The 24,365-nt window shown below is 40.5% G+C and overlaps 3 protein-coding genes and 1 pseudogene across 3 annotated transcripts; all 4 read left to right on the forward strand.

Annotated features, from left to right (window-relative positions):
- The first annotated feature begins 1,679 nt into the window (after positions 1-1,679).
- LOC103979535 (protein YABBY 2-like) lies at positions 1,680-3,885 on the forward strand. Its single transcript, XM_018823453.2, has 6 exons — positions 1,680-1,844; positions 2,855-2,974; positions 3,047-3,164; positions 3,340-3,385; positions 3,517-3,592; positions 3,702-3,885. Exons 1-6 carry the CDS (start codon positions 1,776-1,778, stop codon positions 3,759-3,761), a joined length of 489 nt encoding a protein of 162 aa, XP_018678998.2. The 5' UTR covers positions 1,680-1,775; the 3' UTR covers positions 3,762-3,885.
- Positions 3,886-5,809: 1,924 nt separating this feature from the next.
- Positions 5,810-6,742, forward strand: LOC135608240 (WUSCHEL-related homeobox 11-like; annotated as a pseudogene).
- Positions 6,743-12,191: 5,449 nt separating this feature from the next.
- LOC135608241 (uncharacterized membrane protein At3g27390-like) lies at positions 12,192-18,177 on the forward strand. Its single transcript, XM_065100902.1, has 11 exons — positions 12,192-12,435; positions 12,509-12,617; positions 13,713-13,905; positions 13,988-14,118; positions 15,100-15,388; positions 15,548-15,654; positions 16,268-16,409; positions 16,489-16,681; positions 16,774-17,017; positions 17,637-17,802; positions 17,972-18,177. Exons 1-10 carry the CDS (start codon positions 12,342-12,344, stop codon positions 17,770-17,772), a joined length of 1,638 nt encoding a protein of 545 aa, XP_064956974.1. The 5' UTR covers positions 12,192-12,341; the 3' UTR covers positions 17,773-17,802; positions 17,972-18,177.
- A 1,186-nt stretch (positions 18,178-19,363) lies between these two features.
- On the forward strand, positions 19,364-21,110 carry LOC135608242 (allene oxide synthase 2-like). Its single transcript, XM_065100903.1, has one exon. The coding sequence runs from the start codon at positions 19,463-19,465 to the stop codon at positions 20,927-20,929; it is 1,467 nt and encodes a 488-aa protein (XP_064956975.1). The 5' UTR covers positions 19,364-19,462; the 3' UTR covers positions 20,930-21,110.
- Positions 21,111-24,365: the final 3,255 nt, after the last annotated feature.

Below are 24,365 nucleotides of genomic sequence, written 5' to 3' on the forward strand. Positions count from 1 at the left end.
TCATGAGAATAACCACTTCTCTTCATACAAGTCCTTGATGACGAAGTAGATGATATAGAACAGATAACCTAGCTGGAGATGGTCACACATCTCAGCCAGAATGAATCATGTGGTGTTACTCTGCTTATACCATTCTTCTCGTAGTCCTTGTCGTCTACTTGTTATCCTGATGTGTTTTGCTTGAATCCAGGAACTTCTCGTAATCCCTGGTCCTATCCAGCTCGTATGTGGGCTTAGACGAGCTCAAATAAATAAATTAAAAAGAGGAGAGAGAAGATGAGAAAAAAAAAGATTGCAGCCTGCAGAGGAGAGAGAAATAAAGAGAGAAAGATTAGGTTTCTGAGTTTCGGCCTAAATTTTACGTGGAGAATCCTTGCAGCAAACTCCACAATCCTAACGATGTTTATCTACAGTTTATCCTCTCTAAGGTACTTTCTTGTGATATCCATTTTGTGAGACCTAGAATTCTCTTTTGAGGAGATTCATCCTGAAGATATGCTATTCTTGAGCCAAGATCTATGATCTTAATGTTATTCTGATCCTCTAGTTATTCTAGAGAAGACATACTGTAAACCTGTTATCATTATTATTGATAGTGGAAGTTTGAGGTGGATTACGGTCCCGTGGTTTTTCCCACATTGGGTTTTTCACGTTAAAAAGATTTGGTCTCACTGTGTGATTGATTTTTACTCTATTGTTTATGCTGTGCTGGTTGATATTTTTATTTGGATATCAAGTTGGTATTTTGATGAGGAACCTATTTTAATACACAAAGAGGGAAAGAATTATTCCGCTTTAATAGGTTTCTTCCCAACACTAACAAAGCATCTACACTGACAATAATGGGCCCATGATCAGAGTACGATTGCATCGTGATCGACGTGACAGTCGACACGTGATCGACGTGACAATCGACACGACCCATCTTTCTTGAGGGAAGGAATGAACACGGGCTTGTTCTTTGAAATCAGATGATCTATCGAGTCTTCTCTACCTCGATGGACTGACTATATACAGTTTGTTCTTGTGCCCAGTTCGTCAACATATCTTGATGGCCAGGTAAACTACTACTACAAGAATTGCAGGACCAGACCGAAGTTGATGATGCAAGGAGGAGCAGAACTATAGGAATGCGTCCACGGCATACCTTCCCTACGAATCTCTGAGGTCATGTCATTGCGGAGTTTTCCGATTAAAACAACGAGTTAGGTTTTGAATATTGGAAGCATGCTTCTCCCCGACAGCTGTTTTTAGAGAGACTCTTCCGATCATCATGCTGAAAGCTTCTGTTTTGGAGAACGAAGACTGATCCTAAAGTTTCCATAAATAATGGAAGAAAACAAAGGCATCATCTATTCTCCCAATAGTTACAGTACCTTTGGGGAGCCTAAACATCCTATCCGATGGGACACCGCATGGGTAGAAGCATAGCAGATGAGAGCTACAGGAAGAGGAAGTAACAAGAGGAAGAGGAAGAGGAAGTAATCATTCTTCTCACCGTAGATTTGTAAGTTCAGCCAAACTCCATCAAGTAATCATTCTTCTCCCCATTGCCATCCCCACATATCAGAGCTACAGGAAGAGGACGTAACATATGAACTGTCACCCACTCAATTCACTGAATCATAACCCTCGAGACTTGTTGTTATCCACAACTCCTCTCATAGAACATCCTATTCTTTTACCCGTAGCAGTTTGGAATCCAACCTTTGGGTAGCCTATTGTTTTCTTATCTTCGTGATTCATGCAAAAGACCAGAAAGCCGGCCGCCGGTGATGTCGGACCATGTCTTCCCCGAGCAAGCTTGCTACGTCAACTGCAACTTCTGCAACACTCCTCTCGTGGTATACTCTCTCTCTCTCTCTCTCTCTCTCTCTCTCTCTCTCTCTCTCTCTCTCTCTCTCTCTCTCTCTGCGCATTCATTCATATGGGCAAATTCATCGTTCGGTTGACGACCAGATGCCATGTTTACGGTAGACTTGAAGTGTTTATGGAAGAAAAGAGCTTATATCTGATTTCTTTCTACTACCTTCATCTTAAAACCAAGTTTTAGGGTTAGTCTCCTATAATATATCTTAAGCAACAAAAGCTTAAGAGCCTGTGTTCCGGAAAACGAATCGAGATCTTTATGGCTCATCTAATATGCCAATCAAGACCTTGAAGAAGGTGATCCACCATCGTCATGCAGGGTTTCTGCATTCCAAATCTTGTGAGATGTCTATATGATAAAGATATTTCACAGATCTGGAACCGCAGCCGACCTACTGCATGGTATATTACATGTCCTTCACTTACAGATCTGCGAGACCTGATTAGGTATTCTTCTTTGATTTGCGTTAGCCAACAAAGAAATGAACTCACATCTTTCACAGTCATCTGAAACCCTAATTTGTTGCAGAACCTGCAAACCTATATACCGATCAGACTTACATGGTTATTTGTGTGTGCAGTCTCTCTCTTTTGTGCCAAATGTCCTGAGACCTATTCCTGGCACTTGGCTGCCACAAAGTTCCTTTCACTAAGAGCTCTCTCTTACTGCCACAAACTGGTGTGCAATGAGGTTGTGATTCCCCTCATAGCTGTTAGCTATTCTTGTCACTTGCTTGAATCTAAACATGCAGTGATGATTGCTGTGAATATATATCCTTGTTAATTTATCATTGGAATGAAATACTTTGACCAGAAATTAAAAATAAGTTTAACTGCTTTTGTTGGCTGGAAGATCAAGCAGAACACATGTATGTGTTTAGATTGTAAATCCAGGAAAGGTTGTGAAATTTCATGATGTGCTAACCCATAAGAAGGCTGCAAGAACATGAAAAGATGTTCTTTAACCTCTCATTGTTTGCTGCAGGTTAATGTCCCAGGCAACAATTTACTCGATGTTGTCACAGTAAGATGTGGGCTCTGTGCTAATTTACTGTCTCTGGATCTCGAAGCATTGCTTGGGAAACTCCCACATCAGAGTTTTCAGGTTCAGTACCAAAATTTTGACTCTTCTTTATTTCCCCTTCTTTAACTTATGATCGAGGAATCACAAGTGCAGAATCACAACCCTGGTTCTCTCCACCCCCACATGGATTGTGGATCTTCCTCGAGATGCACCAGGCTATCAGCGATGAACTCAGTTGACTGTGTTCAACAGCAAACACACCCTATCCAACGTAAGCTTTTCTATGTTTTCCTAACTATTGTCATCGAAATTTACTTCTCGGTTCTTTAAGGTCAATCTTCTCAATACTGGCGTACTTATATGCATTGATCTTTACTTCTTCTGTTTCGTGCAAGAAAGAACTTTTTTGTATCTGACTGATATCTGCATCTTCTTACTGTAAGCAGCAACCGAGAAGCGACGTGTTCCATCTGCCTATAACAAGTTCATCAAGTGAGTTCCTCAGATCCGATGGCCTCCAACTATTGTAGCTGTTCTAAATGTTTTAGATGCACTACTAACCTGCCATTGGATTTCTCGTTATATGTATTAGTAACAATGTTTGGGTATTTTTTTCTGTTCAGGGAGGAGATACGGCGGCTGAAGGCAAAAGATCCCGACATCAGCCACAAGGAAGCTTTCAGCACTGCAGCCAAAAACGTAAGCAGTTGCATTGTTTATTAGATGTTTATTAAGAACGAAGTGATGACATGAAATCAACTACTAGGAAGTCAAATGCTCATTCATGCAGCTTTCTGTCGACTTGCAGTGGGCACACTTCCCCGAAATCCATTTCGGGCCATCCGTGAAGGGGAGTAAACAAGCTTAGGTTGGAGGTCAATGCTGCCCAAACCGAGCGGAGGTTGTCATGGTTTTTGCAGCAGCAGTGTACGTTTAATGGTCCGTAGTTCTTTATGGAGTGTTCTTGTGGACGACGGTGTGAAGTAAGTAGTTGTACCACCGGTGGTCAGGGTTTGTAGGGTCGAAGAAACACTTGGCTGATGCCTCCTGTCAATAAGCAAGTTAACCTTCATGGCTTCTGAATACAATGTAGTATGTATATTTTGTATTGTACTCTCATGACAAGTAAAAGATGAACAGCCAGAGTTAGGCACGCTTACCTCTTTGACATCAAAGATGAACTTAGCTACAGTGGGCAAAGCCAATTACATTCATATGGTCATGTCGCAGCACCATCCTCTTATTGCTTTGCTCACTGTAGCTCAGCTGAATCAACAAGACAAAATGATTATGAATAAAGAGTTTAAACTGAAAATAATATAAAACTTACCTTTTTTGCGTAATGATAGGTAAGATGAGATCAAATCTCAAACATGAAAATGAATTATTAGGGTAAACTCTGATGGCTAGCTAGCCCACCATGATCAGAGCTCATTAGAGAGGGATGGAGCAATGATCATGAGAGAGAGGAGTGGATTGACGAAACTTTAGCATTGATACTCTAATTTACATCCAATATAAGCATCGAGTGTATGGAGACGGTGGGTGGGTGCATGCACATTAAGATCGGATCGTGTACGTGAACTAGTGAGAGATGCATGCAGATTAAGATTACGTGTATGAACCAACCAGCAGAGGTGCATGTAAGTCTCATCGTGATGAGCAAATCATGTCTTTTATCTCTATACTGAAAACTTTCGTAGGAGAATTATGGATTAAATCATGGTTCTAAATATATAGGCTGTAATTAATTAATGTAGGAGAGTATTGTGCATATAACTATATCTATCTAAACTCTGAGTTTGGTTTAAGGTAGATAAAGCTTGTTTTTCTAGCATAGAATCTGTTGACCTTCTCATTTGTTTTGAGTTTATATTGTTCTAAGGAATTGGCTTTGATGGATGAAATTTATATTGCTTGCAAGAAAATATATTTGTGCAAGTTTTCTTTGCTGTATATTGGAATGTGATGTCCCATTTACAACAGCTAAAGCTTTTGAAGGTACAAAATATGTGTTGACAATGTTGTGATTGTTATGGAATGCAACTCTTGGAAGGTCTCCAACGCTCTGATGGCGGAAGGCTTAGCACTTTTGGATAGCTTAAAATGGGTAGACAGAGGTCTTTAGTTTTTGAAGGCAACATTGTGAATGATAGCTCTTTAGTGGTGAACGAAATTTCTCACCACAGCTTCTTCGTGAAAGAAGACATCCATTCACATCACTACTATTATTATTACTTCAGATGTCCATTACTGGGTGGGTCTGCCTACCTTTCTGCTACTCTCCTCAAGTATGCAGAAGTATCCATTTCCTTGGTAGTAGACAGTTGTTTCATAAGGTGAATGCATGCTGAGGCTGTACAAGTGATGATCATCATCATCTATCATCAAAAATCTACTTGCAGAAGCATCACTATCTATCTATCTTTAGAGTTCTTTTGAATGGATATAAGGGAAGGTTAAGTTTCAATAACTCGATCATATATATATTTATATTTATATTTATATCTGAGCTGAGTCGTCAAAATGTAAAAGCTACAAGGAATTAATCGGATCAAGACAAGCACAGAGTTGGAGTTTGATGCTGAAGAGAAGCTACAGATGGCACAGTTGCCATGGAAGGGGACAGAGGTAAATTAAAGGCATTCAAACCGTGCCGAGCCTCCTTCCGCGTTGCATCGGTTTCTGCTGGCACAAAAGATGGCCAAACCTTTTTCCTCTCTCTCTCTCTCTCTCTCTCTCTCTCTCTCTCTCTCTCTCTCTTTCTCTCTATCACTCTCTCGCACCGACATGTTATTATATTGTGTGCTTCTTCTTTGCATCAGCCTTCCTTTTTGACTATTTCTTCCTTGAGGACTTCCTCCTTCGGGATATAAACAGCAGAATGAAGTAATAACATCATACACTTTAAACATTAATCATTATCAAAGCTTGAAGATTTGATTGATACATTTGAGATCATACCACTTATGCTCGGCACGTTATCATCGTATACGATCATCCGTAAGATCTTGTGTATGTGAACACTTGACGCATCTCTTTTCCTTCGCATCATTTCTTCCGGTGACTTGGGTTTCCTTCTTCTTCGCTCCAGCTACAAGCCACTTCGGCCCATGGAAGACAGTAACCGAGGCCACAGCAACAGCTCCACCCTGCAGAGATCTGCGCCCGGCGGCACCGTCACCGGGCCCGTGCGCACCCGAGCAGATCCTCTCATACTGGAATCCATCTTCAACAGTGGCACGGTAAACCCTACCAAGGACGAGACCACGAGGATCCGCAGGCTCCTCGAGCAGTTCGGCCCGGTGGGAGACGCCACCGTCTTATACTGGTTCCAGAACCGGAGGTCGAGGTCCCGTCGCCGCCAGCGCCAGCTGCTGGAGTCGCGCAGCAAGTAGGCGGTGGAGTTCAGTCTTCTTCTTCTTCTTCTTCTTCTTCCTCCGCCGGCCACGTCATGTTCATGGATGATAGCGCCCAAGATGTCTTCTCGATCTGTCGCCGGATGGGACTCATGGAGAGCACCCAGTCTCCCGTCGTGCGCTCTTCTGATATGTCGCAGTTGCACCATCAACCTGGTTAGTGCATGGCTGCCTCTTTCTGGATTTCTCATAGTGGTGCGGGACATGGCAACCAGTGATGGACTCGACAACTGAAACAAACAACAGACATGCTACTCTTTCTTATACTGAGGCATCCCCTGAAAACGAATCAGCGCTCATAAGAGAGAGAGAGAGATGGAGCAATGATCGTGAGAGAGAGGAGCGGATTGAGGAAACTTGAGCCATGGTTAGGTTTATTGTATATAGGGAGCAAATTTACATCCAATATAAGCATATTTTGATGCAATGAAATTATTCCCTTTTTTTTTCTCTGTAATGGACAAAAAGCCACATGCATGAAAGAAGTGTTGGGTTTGGTATTTCTATGAAAAGCATTGAGTGTATAGAAATGGTGCATGCACATTAAAATCGCGAACATGAACTAGTGAAAGATGCATGCACGTTAAGATCCAGTAGGGATGTATATAAGTCTCATCGTGATGAGCAAATCATGACTTTTTATCTCTATACTGAAAACTTTCGTAGGAGAATTAATCATGGCTCACCTTTGTGCTAGTAATCTGGTTGATTGGCATTGCTACTCTTGTCAAAGACAGTAATCGCAACAACAGGTATTTCGCCATTGTTGTAGCTCCAAGAAGCGACTCCAGCGGCCAACACAATGCTGCCTGCCTCCCTCACGAAAAATGGTGGATCCTCCTCTGGCATTGAATCGCCTCCTGCTCCCATTGCTGTTCGGTTTGTCGGAAGGATTGGAACGTCTCGTCTCTAGGAAGGTCGGGAACACAGTTCCAATGACACCCCTATCTGCATTCGCCATGGGTCATCGTGGAAGAGGAAGCACAAATGCTTGAGGTTGGTGAGACTGGGACGATCTCAGTTGAGAAGCCCAACCGCGAGCTGCCTAAACATGTGAATAGAAATCCACCCGTGTAATAAACTTGTACTAATAATGGATCTGAGACACGATTATGTGAAAGCTAGATGGCAGTGATAATAACAGTGGAAAAGAAAGAAATGATGTGATTGATTGCTTACTTGCTTTTTTTTCTTCCTCTCTTCCCTCTTTCTTCTGTACTCTGTGATACTTGCTACTTGGCAACAAAATCAGAGATAGAACAAGCAATTAAAGACACTAATTGGCAACAAAATCACTGCCATCTAGCATTCACATAATGCTGTCACAGATCCATTATCAGTACCAAGTACACTAAACAAGGACAGATTTCTATTTCACATGTTTGGGCAGATTGCGGTTGAGGTTCTCAGCTCCAATCGTCCCATTCTCACTGCAAGTCGACAGAAAGCTGCATGAATTAGCATTTGACTTCCTAGTAATTGCTTTTATGTCATCACTTCATTCTTCATGCCGGCAAATGTCCGCCATGAAGTCTTACTTTTCATGGTTTACTTTCTGCTAGGAGAATGTTAATTGTCCTTTACAATGGTAAAATAATGCTAATAGACTTTAATTAAGCTAATAAGAGATATTAAGGTAATAATGTAATTAATCTAAGATATCAAAGTCCTAATCTACCCAATTGTGGATGAGTTTACGCTATAAATAGGTGTGCGATCTCTTCCTATGAGATCATCGAGTCGGATTAAGACAGGAGCAACAGAGTAGCAGTAGTTTTTGAGTTTTTCTAGTCTTTCGATTGGTGTTGGCTTTCTAACTTTTTTTTTATATTATTATTCTTGATTTACATGGCATTGACATTTCAATCATATGGAATGAGGTACTTCATGTTAAAGGAGGAGGAACATGAGTTTCATGATAGAGCAGAAAATTCACTATGATGGATATGTGCTTAAAATTTCATGATAAAGATCTAAATTTATGACCAATAATATGACAGAATAATGCCACCTACAAATCTACACCATTCAGAGAGGCTTACAAGAAGTTTAGGCAATCCACTGCTTCAAATTTTCAAGGCTAATATTCCATATGGTATCAACTTTTCAAGTATAGATTTTGCCTCTGTGTACTGATAGAGAGTTGCAATCCAAGCATCAGCATATTCTTTTAAGTAAAATTTCATCATATATAAATTTTATTTTTATTTTTATTTTTTTTAAAGGATAAGTGACGAAGATGGGATTCGAGTTTAGAATCTTGTAAAAAACTGTTGAAGTCTTTACTTGCTAAACTAATGACACCTTACAATTTTAATTTTTAAGGAATTAGTCACTTTCAATGTTTTTTTCATGTAATATAATTCAAGAATAATATCCTATCCCAACACTTATGGTCAAGTATTCTACAATTTGTAACTAGTGAACGACTTTTTCGACCATTTTCTCATTTCTTCCGGCATGATCATTAGAGGAGAAGAGATGGTGATGGTGATGGTAGGGAACAAGTAGATATGGTGATTGAAAAAGGAAGAATGTGAGTTTTGGCGGTGAGTGAAGAATTTGTATGGTGGCTGAAAGCATACATGTTTTGCTGTCGTGCTAAAAGCTTCCTTGTGGTTGATGTCAGGCCTTAGGCCTTTCTTATAGTCTCAATCTGACAAGAGATCATTTGGTCGGTCAATATTCATGCAGCCTATAGATTTACAAGGAATTATTTACTTTGACCGATGGGCATATTCATACGATACAAATTCTAAAAAGTATTTTTAAAGATAAAAGAGACCCGATCAACTTATGAGTTCTTAGTTCCGAGGACAGCTCGAACAGAGGTCAATAGTCACTCGAAAGTCTTGTTCAAGTGATAGGGCTGGGCGTAAGAACAGGATTGCCCTTTCCTCTAGCTTGTCTCTGTCTCTGCCAGTCTGTCTAAGCCAGTATCTATCTATCTATTATCTTTCCAGCTGCCTATCTTTTCAAGCCAATAAGTATAGTGGAATTCCTGCCTGACTTGTGCCAACGGAAAGGGAAATGGATGTTTTTCCCATATACCATATAGTAAGTGCTTCACTTCAGCGTGAAGTCACTATACGCTTAATGCTTAGCTCACACTTAAGTAGGCTGTAGCTCTAAAGTCAAACCAAACAGGAATCCAGGAAAGATTTCCGAGGCAGTGAATTCTTTGACTTATGATGTACATTAGTATAAATCCAATGGCAGGTTAGTAGCATACCGATAAATCCAATGGAAGAAGGCCTCCTCTGTTCTTTACCAGACTAACTTCATTTTGCCTGGACAGGAAATCGTGCAAAAAGAAAAGTTAGTATCAATAATTTGAGCAACCTCAAACAATTCAATGCACTCGCAGTCAGATTGATTGATGATGCTAAGCTACGGAAACCTAAAGCTTCAATCAACCGAGCAAACAACTTATAGCCTTACGAGTTACAATCAAACAAATAATAAAGAAACATCAAGATCTTGAGGCCATATGCGAATTAGAGGGAGAAAGAAAGGCTAACCGAATCAAACATCAAGAGAAGAAACAAGATCACCTTGCTTCTGCAGCCTCCTCATCAGATAAGGCTGCGGCCGGAAATCCCATCGTCTTCAGTATCATCGAGGCTCGAATCGCTGTCACGCCGATGGCTGAAGATTAAGATCGGAGTCGTCGTCTACGGCCGACATCGATCCCTCGCTGGGGCCTTCCGCGTCACCCCGGCTCGAGTTGTCACCGCCGAACCAGAAACGAGCGGAGTCGACGAAGGACGTCATCGGACCGTCCCTCCCCACAGCGCCTGCTGTGAAGGCGGTGCCAGAGGCGCCCGTACGGGATCTCTCCCCGGTGCCGAATTCCAATCAGATTCTTGCGACTCCCTCCACAACCTAATCAAAAGCAAATAAGAGTGAGCAAGAACCCAAAACGATGTCAAGAATCGGGGATGGGGAACGCGATCGACCTCAAGGATGACGGAACGATCAGGTCGACGGGAGGAAACGGCCTTCTTGATTCAAGAAGAAGAGATCCAGAAGGTGGCTTTGAGATTAGGATTCGGATCAAGATTATATTATGTAAATAGAAAGAGGAATTCTTGAAGGGTTTTATTTCGTAAGGAAAAAGAAAAAGGTTTTTTTTCCAGCAGCCACACAAAAAATATATTTTTTTAAGAGTTCAAAATCGATAATGAGGCTATATTGAATCATTTTGGAAATGATAAGAAATGCTATGGATGATATTATATTTTTGATTCGATTTCAATGGGTCATAACAATAAGACCATTGACAATGCGCTGTAAGCTCAATCCAATATTTATTTAGTTTGAAGATATCTGCAGATTGTTATTATATAGTATTTTTATTTTATTATTTTCTTCGGATAAAAAAATAAGGCGCGATTCACGTGGGAAAAAAAAAAAGATCGGTAGATTCTGCCACGTAAAACCTAAAGATTTGTGTACCGTTCGCTCAGATCTATTCTTCTCGGGTACAAATTAGATTTTGGTGGTGGACACGACGACACCAATTTGCTTGCATTATTAGCTGAAAATTATTTAAAAAGAAAAAAAATTACTTATATTAATCAAATTTTGTATCAGCGAATTTAGTCATATATAGGGTAAATTTTTGAAAAAAAAAAATAATTTTTTCCCACTTTCTATTTTTAGAATTTTTAAATAATATCTTTTATTTAGTCTTATTAACGGAAAAAGTTATTGACGTCATGATCAGTCCGACGTGATATAGACTCGTATGTGCAGGATTATATGATGTGTCTCTCGGATAGAAACATTAAGTTTACGTTAGTGTCGTTAGAGGTTTTTTGATTCGATCCCTCTAACGTCCAAATCAATATCTCAAGATATATGAGTATAAATATAAATAATTAAAAATAATATATTTTTTTATTATATTAAATATAAACTTTATATATGATCGTATATTCAATGAAATATTATGTGATGAGACAATTTCTAACTACTTCCAACTTACCACTTGTCCACATGGGCTAAAAAGGAGGTAGCAAATACGTAATTATTTATCTTGAATTCTTACTGTTAGTAGTAGGTAGAGAGTGACATTTGTATTCTTCTTTTATTTCATACATCACATTGCAATCATATGTCAGATTAAGATTGTCTAACAGTATACTTTAAATATCATTATCTTCTTTCACTCTAAACACCTCATTACAATCGGATGAAGATGATATACTTCCTATCATGTTTAATACTTCAAATATTATTTTCCCTTCTATTATAATATTTTTACACTATATTACACTGTTTTTTTTTTGTAATACCACAAAAACTACAAACACTATAACTTAATATAGAAATAGTATATCATAAATATTTTAATATAATTTTTATTAAAAAAATTATGTCTATAATCATTTAAATCTTATGTTACGGTAATTTTTAATAATGCTAAACAAATACTACATTACAGTATAAAAATACTATAATAAAATATTTATATTTTCAATAAAATTAAGAAAATACTATAACATGTAACATAGTGTAAAAATATTATATTATAGTATTCTTATATTATGTTATAATATTTTTTAATATTATACAAAAATACTATAATATAGTATAAAAATATCATAACTAGATTGGTTCACTCTCCATAAGAAAAAAAAAAAGAAAGAAAGAAAGAAAATAAATAAATGATTGACATATATATATATATATATATGTATATATTTGAAGGGATTCAATATGTTATTTTCAAATATTATTATTTTTTCTGTACCTAATAAAAAATCTCCGCCAACACCGAGGTAGTTGGCGTTCGGACTGAAAGCCCGTCAACACTGCACAAGACGACGCTGTCCAGCCGTGCTGCTCTGCCATTGGACTGTTTGTGGTGGCCGTGAGGAGGAGGCACTAAGTTTGATGCGGTTTCCGCGCACGCGTCACGTGCAGGCCACCCAACGTATTGACGAGGGCGGACGAGAGATAAAGAGCAGAGCGGTTGTGGTGCTTGTAGCCCCATTTGGTGGAGGACCAGCGAGGGAGGCGACATGGGTGCCGCCGAGCGTTTCATCACCAAGCTCGGCCATCTGCTCGCCTTCTTGCCCATCTTCCTGCTGCTTCTCCTCCTCGGGATACTCAAGGGTTGGTGCCTCTTCTCCGTCCTCCTCCTCCTCCTCTTCATTTTCTTCCTAATTCCGCTTCTCCTTTCTTTCAGCGGCTTTCATCGCGCCCATCGTGTTCGTCACCGTGTTGGTCGGGAACACCGCGTTGATCGTGGGGCTTTACCCCGTGCACGCCGTCTGGACCTGCTGCTGTATCGCGAGGTCGGCGTCTCCTTCTTCTTCTTCTTCTCTCTTACCTTGGTGGCGTCCAAGATCGCCTCCGTGACTTAAGTCGTGGGATGAACCATCTTCCATGTTCAAGCCACCAACATCCTCAGCGTTTGTCCGTTTCTTTCGTTTTCTGTTCTCCAAAGAAACCATGAATTCGAGACCAAGTGAAAGCCATGCGAAGCAGAGTTTTGATCCTTTGATTCTCTCTTTCACCGTAACCCAAATGAGTTTGACGGAAGAATTATGAATGAGCATATGACTACCACACTCATGAGCAGAAGAAAACACACTTTTTGCAAGACTGTCTTTTGTAGGTATCATGCCATTCATTTCACTGGCAACCACATCGAGCCTCTCAGCTCTAAAGGAGCTCCACATTTTGATAGGCAAGACATAGAAATCCTGGTTACTCCCATCAAAATTAACATATTTGAGCTTCCTTTCCATCTGAAATAGAGAAGACATCAGCACTTGTGCAGTGATTCATAATCTATCTACAGTCGATCTGAAAGTTGCCTTCCTAACCTCATGTTCCCACAGCCATGGTCCACTCAGATCCAACAGAAGGCTGGTCCCCTGTCACTTGCTATATAACCCGAAAAAGGCTGAACATCAGCCCTATAAGCCTTCCAGTAGTGGGTATTACTCCTAACCTTGAGATTATCCGGAAAAAGACCTTCTACCTTCTACCTCATATAATATTTGATAGTGATGATACAAGCCCATGCTCCACTATCAAAATTGATATTTAACCATGAACCCAGTATACTCTGTTGGAATTCTTGAGCTCTAGACCTTCAGCCTTCAACCTTATGTAATATCTGATAGTGATGATATTAGCCCATTCTCCATTACTATATTTGATAGTTTTCCAACACGATTGACCCAGCATAGCAATGTTAAGTCTTTTAACGTTCTGCATGTGAAACTTGCCATAAATACAATTTATCTCTTACTTTTCGCTATTGTCATTTGTTGTGATATCAAAATTCATCTTGCTATCCCATTTCTTTTTTTTGCTTGACTATTATGACATATTAATCCAAGGAATTGCACTAGATTTCTTATTAAATTTTGGGGTGGCAGGACAAAGAAATTTGGTTCCTTGTTCAAGGTTCTCATACTGCTGTTGATGCCAGTTCCAATCCTTCTGTGGCCATTTGCGTCGATGATTGGTACCATTTTGACAGGACTAGGATTTGGAATTGCTTTGCCACTAATGGCAACATTTGAAGCTGTTAGGGAAAGGGTTCCAAATAAGTTCTCTAGGTGCTTCACGGTGCGAATCTATTATGTCTTAATGCTTTTGCATTTTTTTTCCCCACATAATACTTCTTCAAAACTGATGGTTTGCTGTGAAGGCTGGTACTTGGAGCTCAATTAAAGGAGGGTTCACTATTGTGCGTGACTTCAAAGATATTTGCTTTCATTCCTACTTCTCCGTTATGGATGGATTGGTTGAAGCAACGGGTGAGACAATAATGGACATGAGGTGCCTTTCTTGGTTCTCATAAACAAATGCCACATACTTTTCACATTTTGCGCTGCTCTATGAATTACATGTGATTAGGTTAGTTCATGCAGAATAAGTACTTTCAGTAGATGGGATTGCACAAATTTTGCCTAGAAATTTGCTCGAATCTTCAATGAATTTATATACATGCTTTCTTTCGGAATCTTGCACTGTGAGTTTTACCTTTTTTTATTACCACAAAAGTCTTTCATCTTAATCATGATATTAATCATTTGCACGAATTTGAACTGATAATTTTTCGAGAAAAATGCTGCGAGAGCTTCTGTAGCATACAAGTGAATTGATCTGAAAAGTTTCTATTTCTTCAACCTGATAATTAAAAGTGAAAACCTGGATACCTTCTTGCCATTTTTCTCACTTCTTGTCATTTGAAAGTAGCCTTTGACCAGAAAAATGAGTGATGGTGATAGAACCTATGAAACCATGAAGTGTATAATGGATTTTCATCCTTTTCTTTCCGCATGATATCAGCATATAATTAGAAAAGTTAATCCAATCCTATATAGAACAAAGCTAAATGCTCAAACGAGATAGAAAGAAAATGATCAAAATTAATAATCAATAAACTTAATGTTAGGAGATTGTACTTGTGGTAGAACGGAATAACTACTTGTACCTTTTGACATGTTGATCCATGAGGAGATGGTACATATTATTGAAGAACGATACACAATGACCTTACTTGGTAGTTGGTACCGTTACATTTTCGTAACCATGAAAGTTATGCCTTGAACCAGCCATTTGCAGTTGGTTTTTTTACTTAATTGATCTTCCCACTGAGGGCTACACCCACAATTTTGTAAAGATCTTGCATATACTTGTACTTGCTCTCAGTCTTATTTATGTTTTTTTACCCTTGTCTGGTTCAATGAAACTTAACAACTGAGGTTTTTGTTCTCCATCTTAGTGATACATAACAATTTACTTTTACTCATGTAGGATATCACAAGTACCTGGATGCTTACTGGCAGGAATCTTAGGTGTGCTCATTGATGTGCCCATGATTAGCCTTATAGTACTTTACAAAGTTCCTGTTATGCTGTTTAAAGGATGGAAGCAGTTGATTCAAGATCTTATTGGACGGTCAGGTCCATTCTTGGAAAGTGTTTGTGTTCCTTTTGCTGGGCTTTTGATTTTACTGTGGCCTGTAGCAGTTGAGTTGACAGCCGTAGCAGGGATTCTTTCGAGCTTTAGCCTTGGATGCTATGCTGCTGCTGTTGCATATCAGGTATCAAATCTCAAAATATCTTAGTGCTGCATTTGTAGTCCTCTTGAAATTCAATAATTTCATTCTGAGCTCATACGTCGAGTTTTTAATTTACTTCTTGTTTTGGACAACCGTATGAACTTTATCGATTCTCATTGACATTATGTTTCTTTCTGACAGGAAAATTCTACAATGAGTGGAATTCTCTATGTCATAACTGTGATATCTATGTTTGATGAGTTCACCAATGACTTCTTGTACATGCGAGAAGGCTCATGCTTTCCGAGGTATGTATGATCTCTTTTGTCTATCTACTGCTTTTGCAAAATCTGCATCCTAATCCATGTGCTATGGAAACTCAAGTATCAAAACTTTACATGTGTTTTGTATTTTTTCCCTATTGGCATAGGGAATTTTTGTTCCTTTTTTGGTGTGTGTATGGTGATGAGGAGGATCGTTCATGGCAGCCATCTTTGCTTTATTCTTTGTCAACCATACTGATAAGGAACTAGATGAGTTAAACCCTTAAGCCAAAGTACTCTACCTCTTCTATTGCTTGAGTGTTGGAAGTGTCATGGCACATTATCAGTGATTATAGCCATCATAACCATTAATGATCGAATTAATGTCAGTCGTGAGAAGATGATCAAGGAAAACAAGGGGGCTAGACTAAGTAATGGATCGTTATTTACATCAGGTTGCAACTAGCAATGAAGGTGCTATTCAAAGTAAGCTGAAAAGGGTGGTTATCCAAAAAATTCCTATGAGAAACCACCACAAGGAATCAAAAATTTGGGGTGTCAACATAGAGATTTATTTGGCTTTTGTTGTTTCCTGAGTGTTTCTGTGAATGAATACATCATGGTTCTTGTGTTTTAAAACATCTGTGTGGCCAGCCAGACCTAAATATCGCAAGGCAGCTATTTCTCGCTCTCCATCATTTCCGATAAAGAGGGATCCAATCCAAGATGATTCTTATCCTGCAAAACGACCATTGATTAAGACAGCATCAATGAAGGTGCAGGAGCTGAAAGCAATAGTGGTAAAAACCTACACATCGTCCTGATCTTGCTCCTTTCTTTGTGTTTTTGCCAATTTTTGCTAACCTATTGTTTTCTTAGATATGGGATAACTTCTTCAAGTCATGTGAGAGTGTTGGTAAAGAGCTTGTTCGAGCTGGTGCTATTCATATATCAGACTTGGAGGAATGGCAAAATTCAAAGAACAAAATAGTTAACATTGGGCTTCCTTCATACGTCTTTCTGCAGTGTTGCGTCCGTTCAATAAAAAGCGGTTCTGTTGGTTTTGTCATGCGTATGAGAGCTCCCTTAGATCTTCTGCAGCGTATTTACTTTCTGAGACTATTTATCATGAAACTAAAAATGGTTATTTCCTTTTGTTGGCAGGTGACAATGTTGAAGTCACATCTTTAAATAGGCCAGAGGGAAGAATTTTTGACTGGCTTTTCGAGCCCATGCTGGTTCTGAAAGAGCAGATCAAGGCTGCAAATTTGGAGACAACAGAAGAGGAATATCTCTATAAGTTGGCTCTTTATTGTTCTGATGCTCGAAGATTTTCTTCTTGGCAAAATGGTGGGATCGCGCCAGCTGAAGAGGTCAAAAGAGCCCAATTAGAAGGTTTAAGTAGAAGGTAAAACAACATTCTGGTTGAAATATTCATATATGTGTGAGAAGAGAAGAGATGGGTAAGGGAATCTGACCAAAGATCGAAAGAGATTACAAATATTAGGCTTGACCCATAATCTAAAAACTTAAACTTACCCTGTTTGACTCATATTCATGACATTACTGTTACGTAGATATCATCTCTGCTTGATCAAATACCCTCAATCATCTACTAGCCTGATAGACCAGAGACTAAGGTCACCATAAAGATAGACCAAAGACCGAGTTCATTTAGTTCTTTCTTCGTGAGCTCATCATTTCTTTCTTTTCCACTGTTATTATCACTGCCATCTAGCATTCACATAATGGTGTCACAGATCCATTATTAGTATTAAGTATATTCTGTGCTCTTTTCTTTTCAGTTCTTTTTGTTGGAAAGAATAAAAGACAAGAAGAATTATTGAAGAAACTTGAATGCATTAACATGTCCCTCTTCTATTTATACAGATTAGGAGGGAGAATTTTCCTCAACAGAATAGAGGATTTCTCTCAACAGAGTAGAGAGATGGGTTCTTTCTCCCTCTGTGTCTGTGTGCATGTTTGGTTTGTTTGTGAGGGTGCTTGTTCCATGTAATTGTGTGCAGGTCGCAGGGTTTCAGTTTGACCATTTCGAGGATGCCAACCTTCAGACGACGGTTCGAGGAAGTCGTCAAGGCATTGCTGCAAGAAGCCAGGCAGGTTCTGCAGAGAAATGGCGATGGCATTGAGCCAGCACTATAGATGATTCCCATCAGATGAACGGCATTTCAGGTATAACGTGCTTATCTTAATTTCTCCATTTTCTATAGAAATCCATGTCAATATAACCGAGTTCCAGAAATCAAACAAATGGTCTAATTCTGACAAGGTTTCCATTAATTTGTTTACATCGTATAGTCTTTGGCAATGAGAATTTTCCTTTATTTCTTGAACAATACAGTTACCTCGTTTGCATCTTATGATGGAATAGCCTCTGTTGCGGGGAAAGGATGCTTGGTAGAACTCCTTTTTGTTGTAACGTAATCGACTGTCCTCCTGGAATAATGTCACTATGTCAAGCTTTTCCGTAGCAGAAACTAAATGACTGTATGAACCAATCAACATGTGTGGACTTGAGGAATGGACAATCCTTTACCTTGTTTGTGATATCTGTAGTCATATGTGCTTGTCACATATATAATGTTGTGGTGGTAGGCGAAACAGCCCTTTTCTTTCTTTACCTGCGCTCTTTGAGTCGCAACAAAGTCCAAAGAGCACACAGAAAGCTCCTCGGAAGCCATGGGCTGTTCTCCCACTGAATGGCTCTCTGGGTTTCCTTATAAGCCTCCCCCAAACCCCTCCCTCGTCGAATTATGTGATTTAGGTTTAGGTTGCGATTGTGGTGTAGATAAAAAGGTAATTTAAAGGGAAAAAATTCTCACTAATTGTTTTATATGAGAATTATGTGATTTTTTATGGTGGAATAGATGAAAGGATAATTTTTGGAGAAATTATTAGAGAACATCTCTTTTTTCCTGAATGGATGGATATATGACACCTTCATTGTCTTTTATTTTCAAGAAGAAGAAAGAATGAAGGAAGAGATCGAGTAATGGACTCAATTAATCAGATCAGAGAATTTTGAAAAAAAATTGATTAGAATATAAAGGTAAATTGAAATTAAAAGAAAAAAAACAGATATCGTCGAGTAATTTTCTCAATAAAAGGTTATCATTCGATAAAAATCAATTAGTGGAAAAAGCTATCAGTATAGGATGCGATCAATGGAGATTTACTGAGTCAACGAGCAATCCGACGCACGAAACATCAACATCAATTGGAGCGATAAGAAGGCGGCTGAGGACGATTCAGTACAGTAGTCGGCCAACCAACTGCTCTCCAATTATGGTACGTGCCCAATTTTAATTGGACTCATCGTGTGTACAGTTGTTGGTTGGACGTCAGAATCGATGAACACGAAATAACATTTAAGGGTCGGATCTCAAGACTCCTCCGACCCGCCCCGTTTCACCACGCAAGGAAGGCATCCGTTTTCTTGTGCAACAACGTTGCTTTAATCTCACAACAAATGTGAGATTAAAGCAGCATTTTCTCTTCGTAGATTGGTCAAATAGTGTTTATATATATATATATATATATATATATATATATATAAGTCGGCGAGTAATTGCAGAAAAGGAAAGGTCACCGGAATTACTTTTGTGCCCCGCCGCTTCTAGATAGTTGTCAGCGGCTTGACTTAGTCAAAGAAGGGCTTCAAGTAGGGACTTGTCAAAGGTCAAAATGACCATTCACACTGCAACACAGCACGAGCACGCATGCCGAGTTGTCCTTATAATATCGTGTGCCAGTTTCTGTGCTCCGTCCATCATCACCACCTCCTGTGAGTTCATCCACCATCTCGACGACACCACCAACGCACGTCCCAACGATGGCCGAGAGCGATGCTGCTCCCACCGTCAAAGAGATCCCTGGAAGCTACGGCGTGCCCTTCGTCTCTCCCATAAGGGACCGCCTCGACTTCTACTACTTCCAGGGGGCGGACAAGTACTTCCAGTCCCGGGTCGACAAGTACCACTCCACGGTCATCCGCCTCAACGTGCCTCCGGGGCCGTTCATGGCCTCTGACCCCCGCGTCGTCGCGGTCCTCGACGCCAAGAGCTTCCCCGTCTTGTTCGACGTGTCCAAGGTGGAGAAGAAGGACGTCTTTACAGGCACCTACATGCCCTCCACCTCCCTCACCGGCGGCTACCGCGTGTGCTCCTACCTCGACCCCTCCGAGCCCAGCCACGCCAAGGTGAAGCAGCTCCTCTTCAACGTCCTCGCCTCGCGCAAGGACGCCGTCGTCCCGGCCTTCCGCACCAACTTTACTGCTCTCTTCCAGACCATGGAGTCGCAGCTCGCCTCCGCCGGCAAGTCCGACTTCAACAAGCTCAACGATAACACCTCGTTCGAATTCCTCGGCGAGGCCTACTTCGGCGTGCGCCCCTCCTCGACGGAGCTCGGGGCCACGGGCCCGACCAAGTCCACCAAGTGGCTCTTCCTGCAGCTGTGCCCGCTGATGACCCTCGGCCTCCCCAAGATCCTGGAGGAGCTGCTGCTCCACACCTTCCCCCTGCCGCCCCTCATCGCCAAGGGCGACTACAAGGCGCTGTACAAGTACTTCAGCGACGCGGCCGGGAGCGCCCTCGACAGCGCCGAGAAATTGGGCCTCTCGCGGGAGGAGGCATGCCACAACCTCCTCTTCGCCACCGTCTTCAACTCCTACGGCGGCATGAAGGTGCTGCTCCCGGGGATCCTGGGATGGTTGGCGAAGGCGGAGGAGAGCCTCCACGCGCGGCTCGCCAAGGAGATCCGCGCGGCCGTGGCGGGCGAGGGCGGCAAGGTGACGCTCAACGCCGTGGAGAAGATGGAGCTAACCCGGTCGGTGGTGTACGAGGCGCTGCGGATGGACCCGCCGGTAAAGTACCAGTACGGCAAGGCCAAGCAAGACCTGGTGATCGAGAGCCACGACGCGGCCTACCAGGTGAAGAAGGGGGAGATGATCTTCGGGTACCAGCCGTTGGCGACGAGGGACCCCAAGGTGTTCGACAAGGCGGAGCAGTTCATCGGCGACCGCTTCCTGGGGGACGAGGGTAAGAAGCTGATCAAGTACGTGGTGTGGTCGAACGGGCCGGAGACGGAGACGCCGTCGGTGGCCAACAAACAGTGCCCCGGGAAGGAGCTGGTGGTGCTCGTGGGGCGGCTGCTGCTGGTGGAATTCTTCCTCCGCTACGATACCTTCACCGCCGACGTGGGCACCATACTTCTTGGCTCTCAGGTCACCGTCACCTCGTTGACCAAGTCCTCCTACTCCTCCTCATCCTCCTCCTCGTCCACCACCACCACCAACTTGTAGCTCGTTGACCACAGGCTCTTCTCTCGTCTGTCTCGCAAAGTGTTGATCGTGTTCTGTAATGAGTGTGTTGTTTAAGTGGTGCGATGACAACATCTACGTATTATCTATTTTGTTATCTAATGGAATCAATGCGGTGGTTCCAACTGTGTGGAGATCAAAACAAGGCTTCCGTTCATTTCAATGCAATGTCGCCATCAGCCTATATTTACTTGCTATTCTGCTGACGTATAGCAGTCGTAAGTGCATGTAGCAAATAGAGATATGAGACTACCAATAATATATATATATATATATATATATATATATATATATATATATATATATATATTATTGGTAGTCTCATATCTCTATTTGCTACGAGTATATGTGGATGAGTATATGTGGATGAGGTCATGGTTAACGTGATAGAGGTATTAAAAAATATGTTATTAATGTCTATGTCGATAAGACATGACTTTGTTTCGAGTTGTCTGAGGTAGTGAGTAATTTGTCCGGACTCATTTATTGCATAAAGATGACAGGTCGAGGGATCTTTTTCAATTGGTCCCTCTATCATTTTAATTAGTATTGAGTTTAATATTTTTTTCTTCTTTCCCTTAATCTAAAGTCAAGAACATATTTTTATAGAAGAATATATGATAATGATGATATAAAGAACGTAGCTCGTAACCGATCCGAATTATCTTATAGTCATTCAAGAATATTTCTATAAATATTACGCAAGGGAGCCAATTCCTTATCGATTCAAATTGTCTTCTAGTATTCTGAGAATATTCCTACGAATATTTTGTAAGGGGTAACTGACCCGAACTACCTTATGATATTTCAGAAATATTTATACAAATATTTCATAGAAGAGTTAGATTCATAATCACCCTAACTGGTTTTTAGTATTTCGAGAATATTCTTGTAAATATTTCACAAGGAAGGAAGGTAGCTTAGTAACTCAGTAGCTTGACAACTTAGTAACTAACCCGAGCTGCTTTTTAGACTTCTATCTTTATGGACAGAAAGATGTTGGCTTGATAAAGCGTTAGCGTGGTGAATAATACATTACTAATTTTATATTCCCTCTCAGTAGGATTATCTGAGATGCATCCAAGATAAAAACATGAAACTCTCAGGGGATCACCTGCATGAAGACCAATGTCGAAAAAAGTTTCTTGATTTGATCCATTCGATGCCTAAGTTAGTAACCAAGATAGATTAGTACATATTTTTATACCTTATCGTAAATAAATAAAATATTTTATAAAATATTCTACAGGAAGATAAACTCTGATCGTCTCTAATAATATTTTCTTGATCTTTTATCTATGCGAGTAATAATGTAGGATAATCTAAAATCATCTATATTGAATTTTTATCCAAATGAATAGGTAATAAAAAATAATAATCTTTATTTATTCTTCCAATCAATCTAAATATCACGTCTTAGATGAAAACCGATGTTTTCTATGTCAACTCCGCCGTACAGGAAAAGTCGTCTGCCTGCCTTCCGTGTTCTTAAGATCATCTCCAAAAGCTTCGCCATCCGTGACCGGTGACACTGAATGCAACATCAAGACGATAGGGCTCGACGAGAGAGACGTACAGTAATATTAGATTAGAGTTCGAAGAAACCGGAACAGATGCAGCACCAGACTCGGTAACGCGTTGTCCAAGTTTGACTTTTGGTAAAGAGGAATAGAAAGTGCACATGTTTCAAAGACGTATCGCAACACTGCATCTACGTATGCGCTAAGGTTGAATTCTCTCACCTCAGTAGTCAATTCGTGTTTGTCATACTCACCAATTTGAGATTGATTAAGACCTTCAAGTCTTTTTCTTCCCTCAAATGTTGGATATGAGCACGAGACGGTCAAAAGCCGGACGTGTTTTACGAAGTTGTTGGATTCTTTTGATCTTCAACTTGATATTTGACTAATTTATTAGATGATAAGTTGCATGACAACTTTGATTGTTAGATGATAATTAATCTAATAGACTTAAAATCCATCTAAACTCTACCAAAAATACATGTAACTAACTATATGCATTGAGGAGCACATTGACTCATAATTCTCTGACATAGCACTTTCATCTCTCTATCTCAGATTCTTTCATTTAAAATAATATTAATGTAATTTATCATCATCAAATTAAACGAATCAAGATAGAGACTTAATATCTTCATTGGACTTGTGGGCTTCTTTTTTTAAGGGTTGCATTCTTTATATAATCTTTAGATAGATTCAAATATATACAAATTATATGACAAAGATATATTTGATCCCATAAATACTTCCGATAACATCACATTTGTAACAATACTTGATGTTGCCTTTGATGTCCATTCATTCTAAGACATTAGTAGATGTCCTATTAACACGAACGACAATCCATTCCATGATCGAGCAATAATCGACAATTCCATGAAAATGCTCTCGTGTAATAAATCCCCACTTAACTCTAATGATTTCAGAGCCTCTTATAGAAAGGTCTTAGGTGCATTTTTAAGACTCTCTCTTAAACAATCTAAATACATAATACTCTTTTTCTTAAGGCTATCTTGTTCTAACATATCCATGGTATAATTTTTGCGAGATCGAACATACGATAAGTTCGAACGTCATATTAAGATTAGCTCTGAACCTCCTCTAAGTAGGCCGCTCATCTCCGACAATACAATTGGCAACTATGCATATAGATGAAACACCCAATGTATTAGAGGACACATAGCTTTCCGCTTACCCTAATTCCTATCTAGAAACCCTAACCATCTCAGATCTACGACTAGATTCCCCGGCCACCCATCCACAGCTTCTTTGGTCCTAACACGGCGTTCTTAAGACCCACTTTGTCCCATTGCTCGCACTAGATTTGTTTGCGCATGCACTGCCACGTGACATACTTACAAGCCTTAACAATGTGCCATTGCGTAAATCCATGTCTTGATCGCTACTTGAGCCAACCCCAAATCAATAATTCCTCCTCACAACCCTACAAAAATAAGCCCAATAAATGCTCGAATCGCATCATTTTCCATCGTCTCTTTGGATCATTCTGAATGACTCCATCATCGACTGTCGGATCGCGAAACCAATAATTTTCTTTCAATTACGTTTCCTTTGAATCGTGTCCGTACAGTCCCGGCTTAAGTCGTGACTTGAGTTCCGGCACAGCCGGCGAGGCCTTCGAGAGCATCTCTATCTAACGCGAGAAAAGGGTGGATTCCTAAAGCTGGTTGCTTGGGCTTTAATCGAGGGATGTATGGAAGGATCAAGTGCGGTTTAAGCATGGATGACGAGAGAGTTGGAGGCCGGAGGCAAAGGGGGAGCATGGCTTGCATGCTCGCCCACCGGTGTGGTCCTCTGGGCCAAGCGAAACAGGAAGCTGGAATGATCTCTGAACCAGTCAAGAGACATGGGCCCGAAGGATCATGCCGCTTTGCCCT

This window comes from Musa acuminata, chromosome BXJ2-3, assembly GCF_036884655.1.
Source record: "Musa acuminata AAA Group cultivar baxijiao chromosome BXJ2-3, Cavendish_Baxijiao_AAA, whole genome shotgun sequence".
NCBI lineage: Eukaryota > Viridiplantae > Streptophyta > Magnoliopsida > Zingiberales > Musaceae > Musa > Musa acuminata.

Excerpts from the sequence above, each read along its gene's own strand:
- LOC135608242 (XM_065100903.1), top strand. The coding sequence starts at position 19,463 with ATGGCCGAGAGCGATGCTGCTCCCACCGTCAAAGAGATCCCTGGAAGC.
- LOC103979535 (XM_018823453.2), top strand. The coding sequence starts at position 1,776 with ATGTCGGACCATGTCTTCCCCGAGCAAGCTTGCTACGTCAACTGCAAC. Across the intron at positions 1,845-2,854 it reads TCTGCAACACTCCTCTCGTG|GTTAATGTCCCAGGCAACAA; the intron begins GTATACTCTCTC and ends TGTTTGCTGCAG. Across the intron at positions 2,975-3,046 it reads TCCCACATCAGAGTTTTCAG|AATCACAACCCTGGTTCTCT; the intron begins GTTCAGTACCAA and ends TCACAAGTGCAG.
- LOC135608241 (XM_065100902.1), top strand. The coding sequence starts at position 12,342 with ATGGGTGCCGCCGAGCGTTTCATCACCAAGCTCGGCCATCTGCTCGCC. Across the intron at positions 12,618-13,712 it reads ACCTGCTGCTGTATCGCGAG|GACAAAGAAATTTGGTTCCT; the intron begins GTCGGCGTCTCC and ends TTGGGGTGGCAG. Across the intron at positions 15,389-15,547 it reads CTGCTGCTGTTGCATATCAG|GAAAATTCTACAATGAGTGG; the intron begins GTATCAAATCTC and ends TCTTTCTGACAG.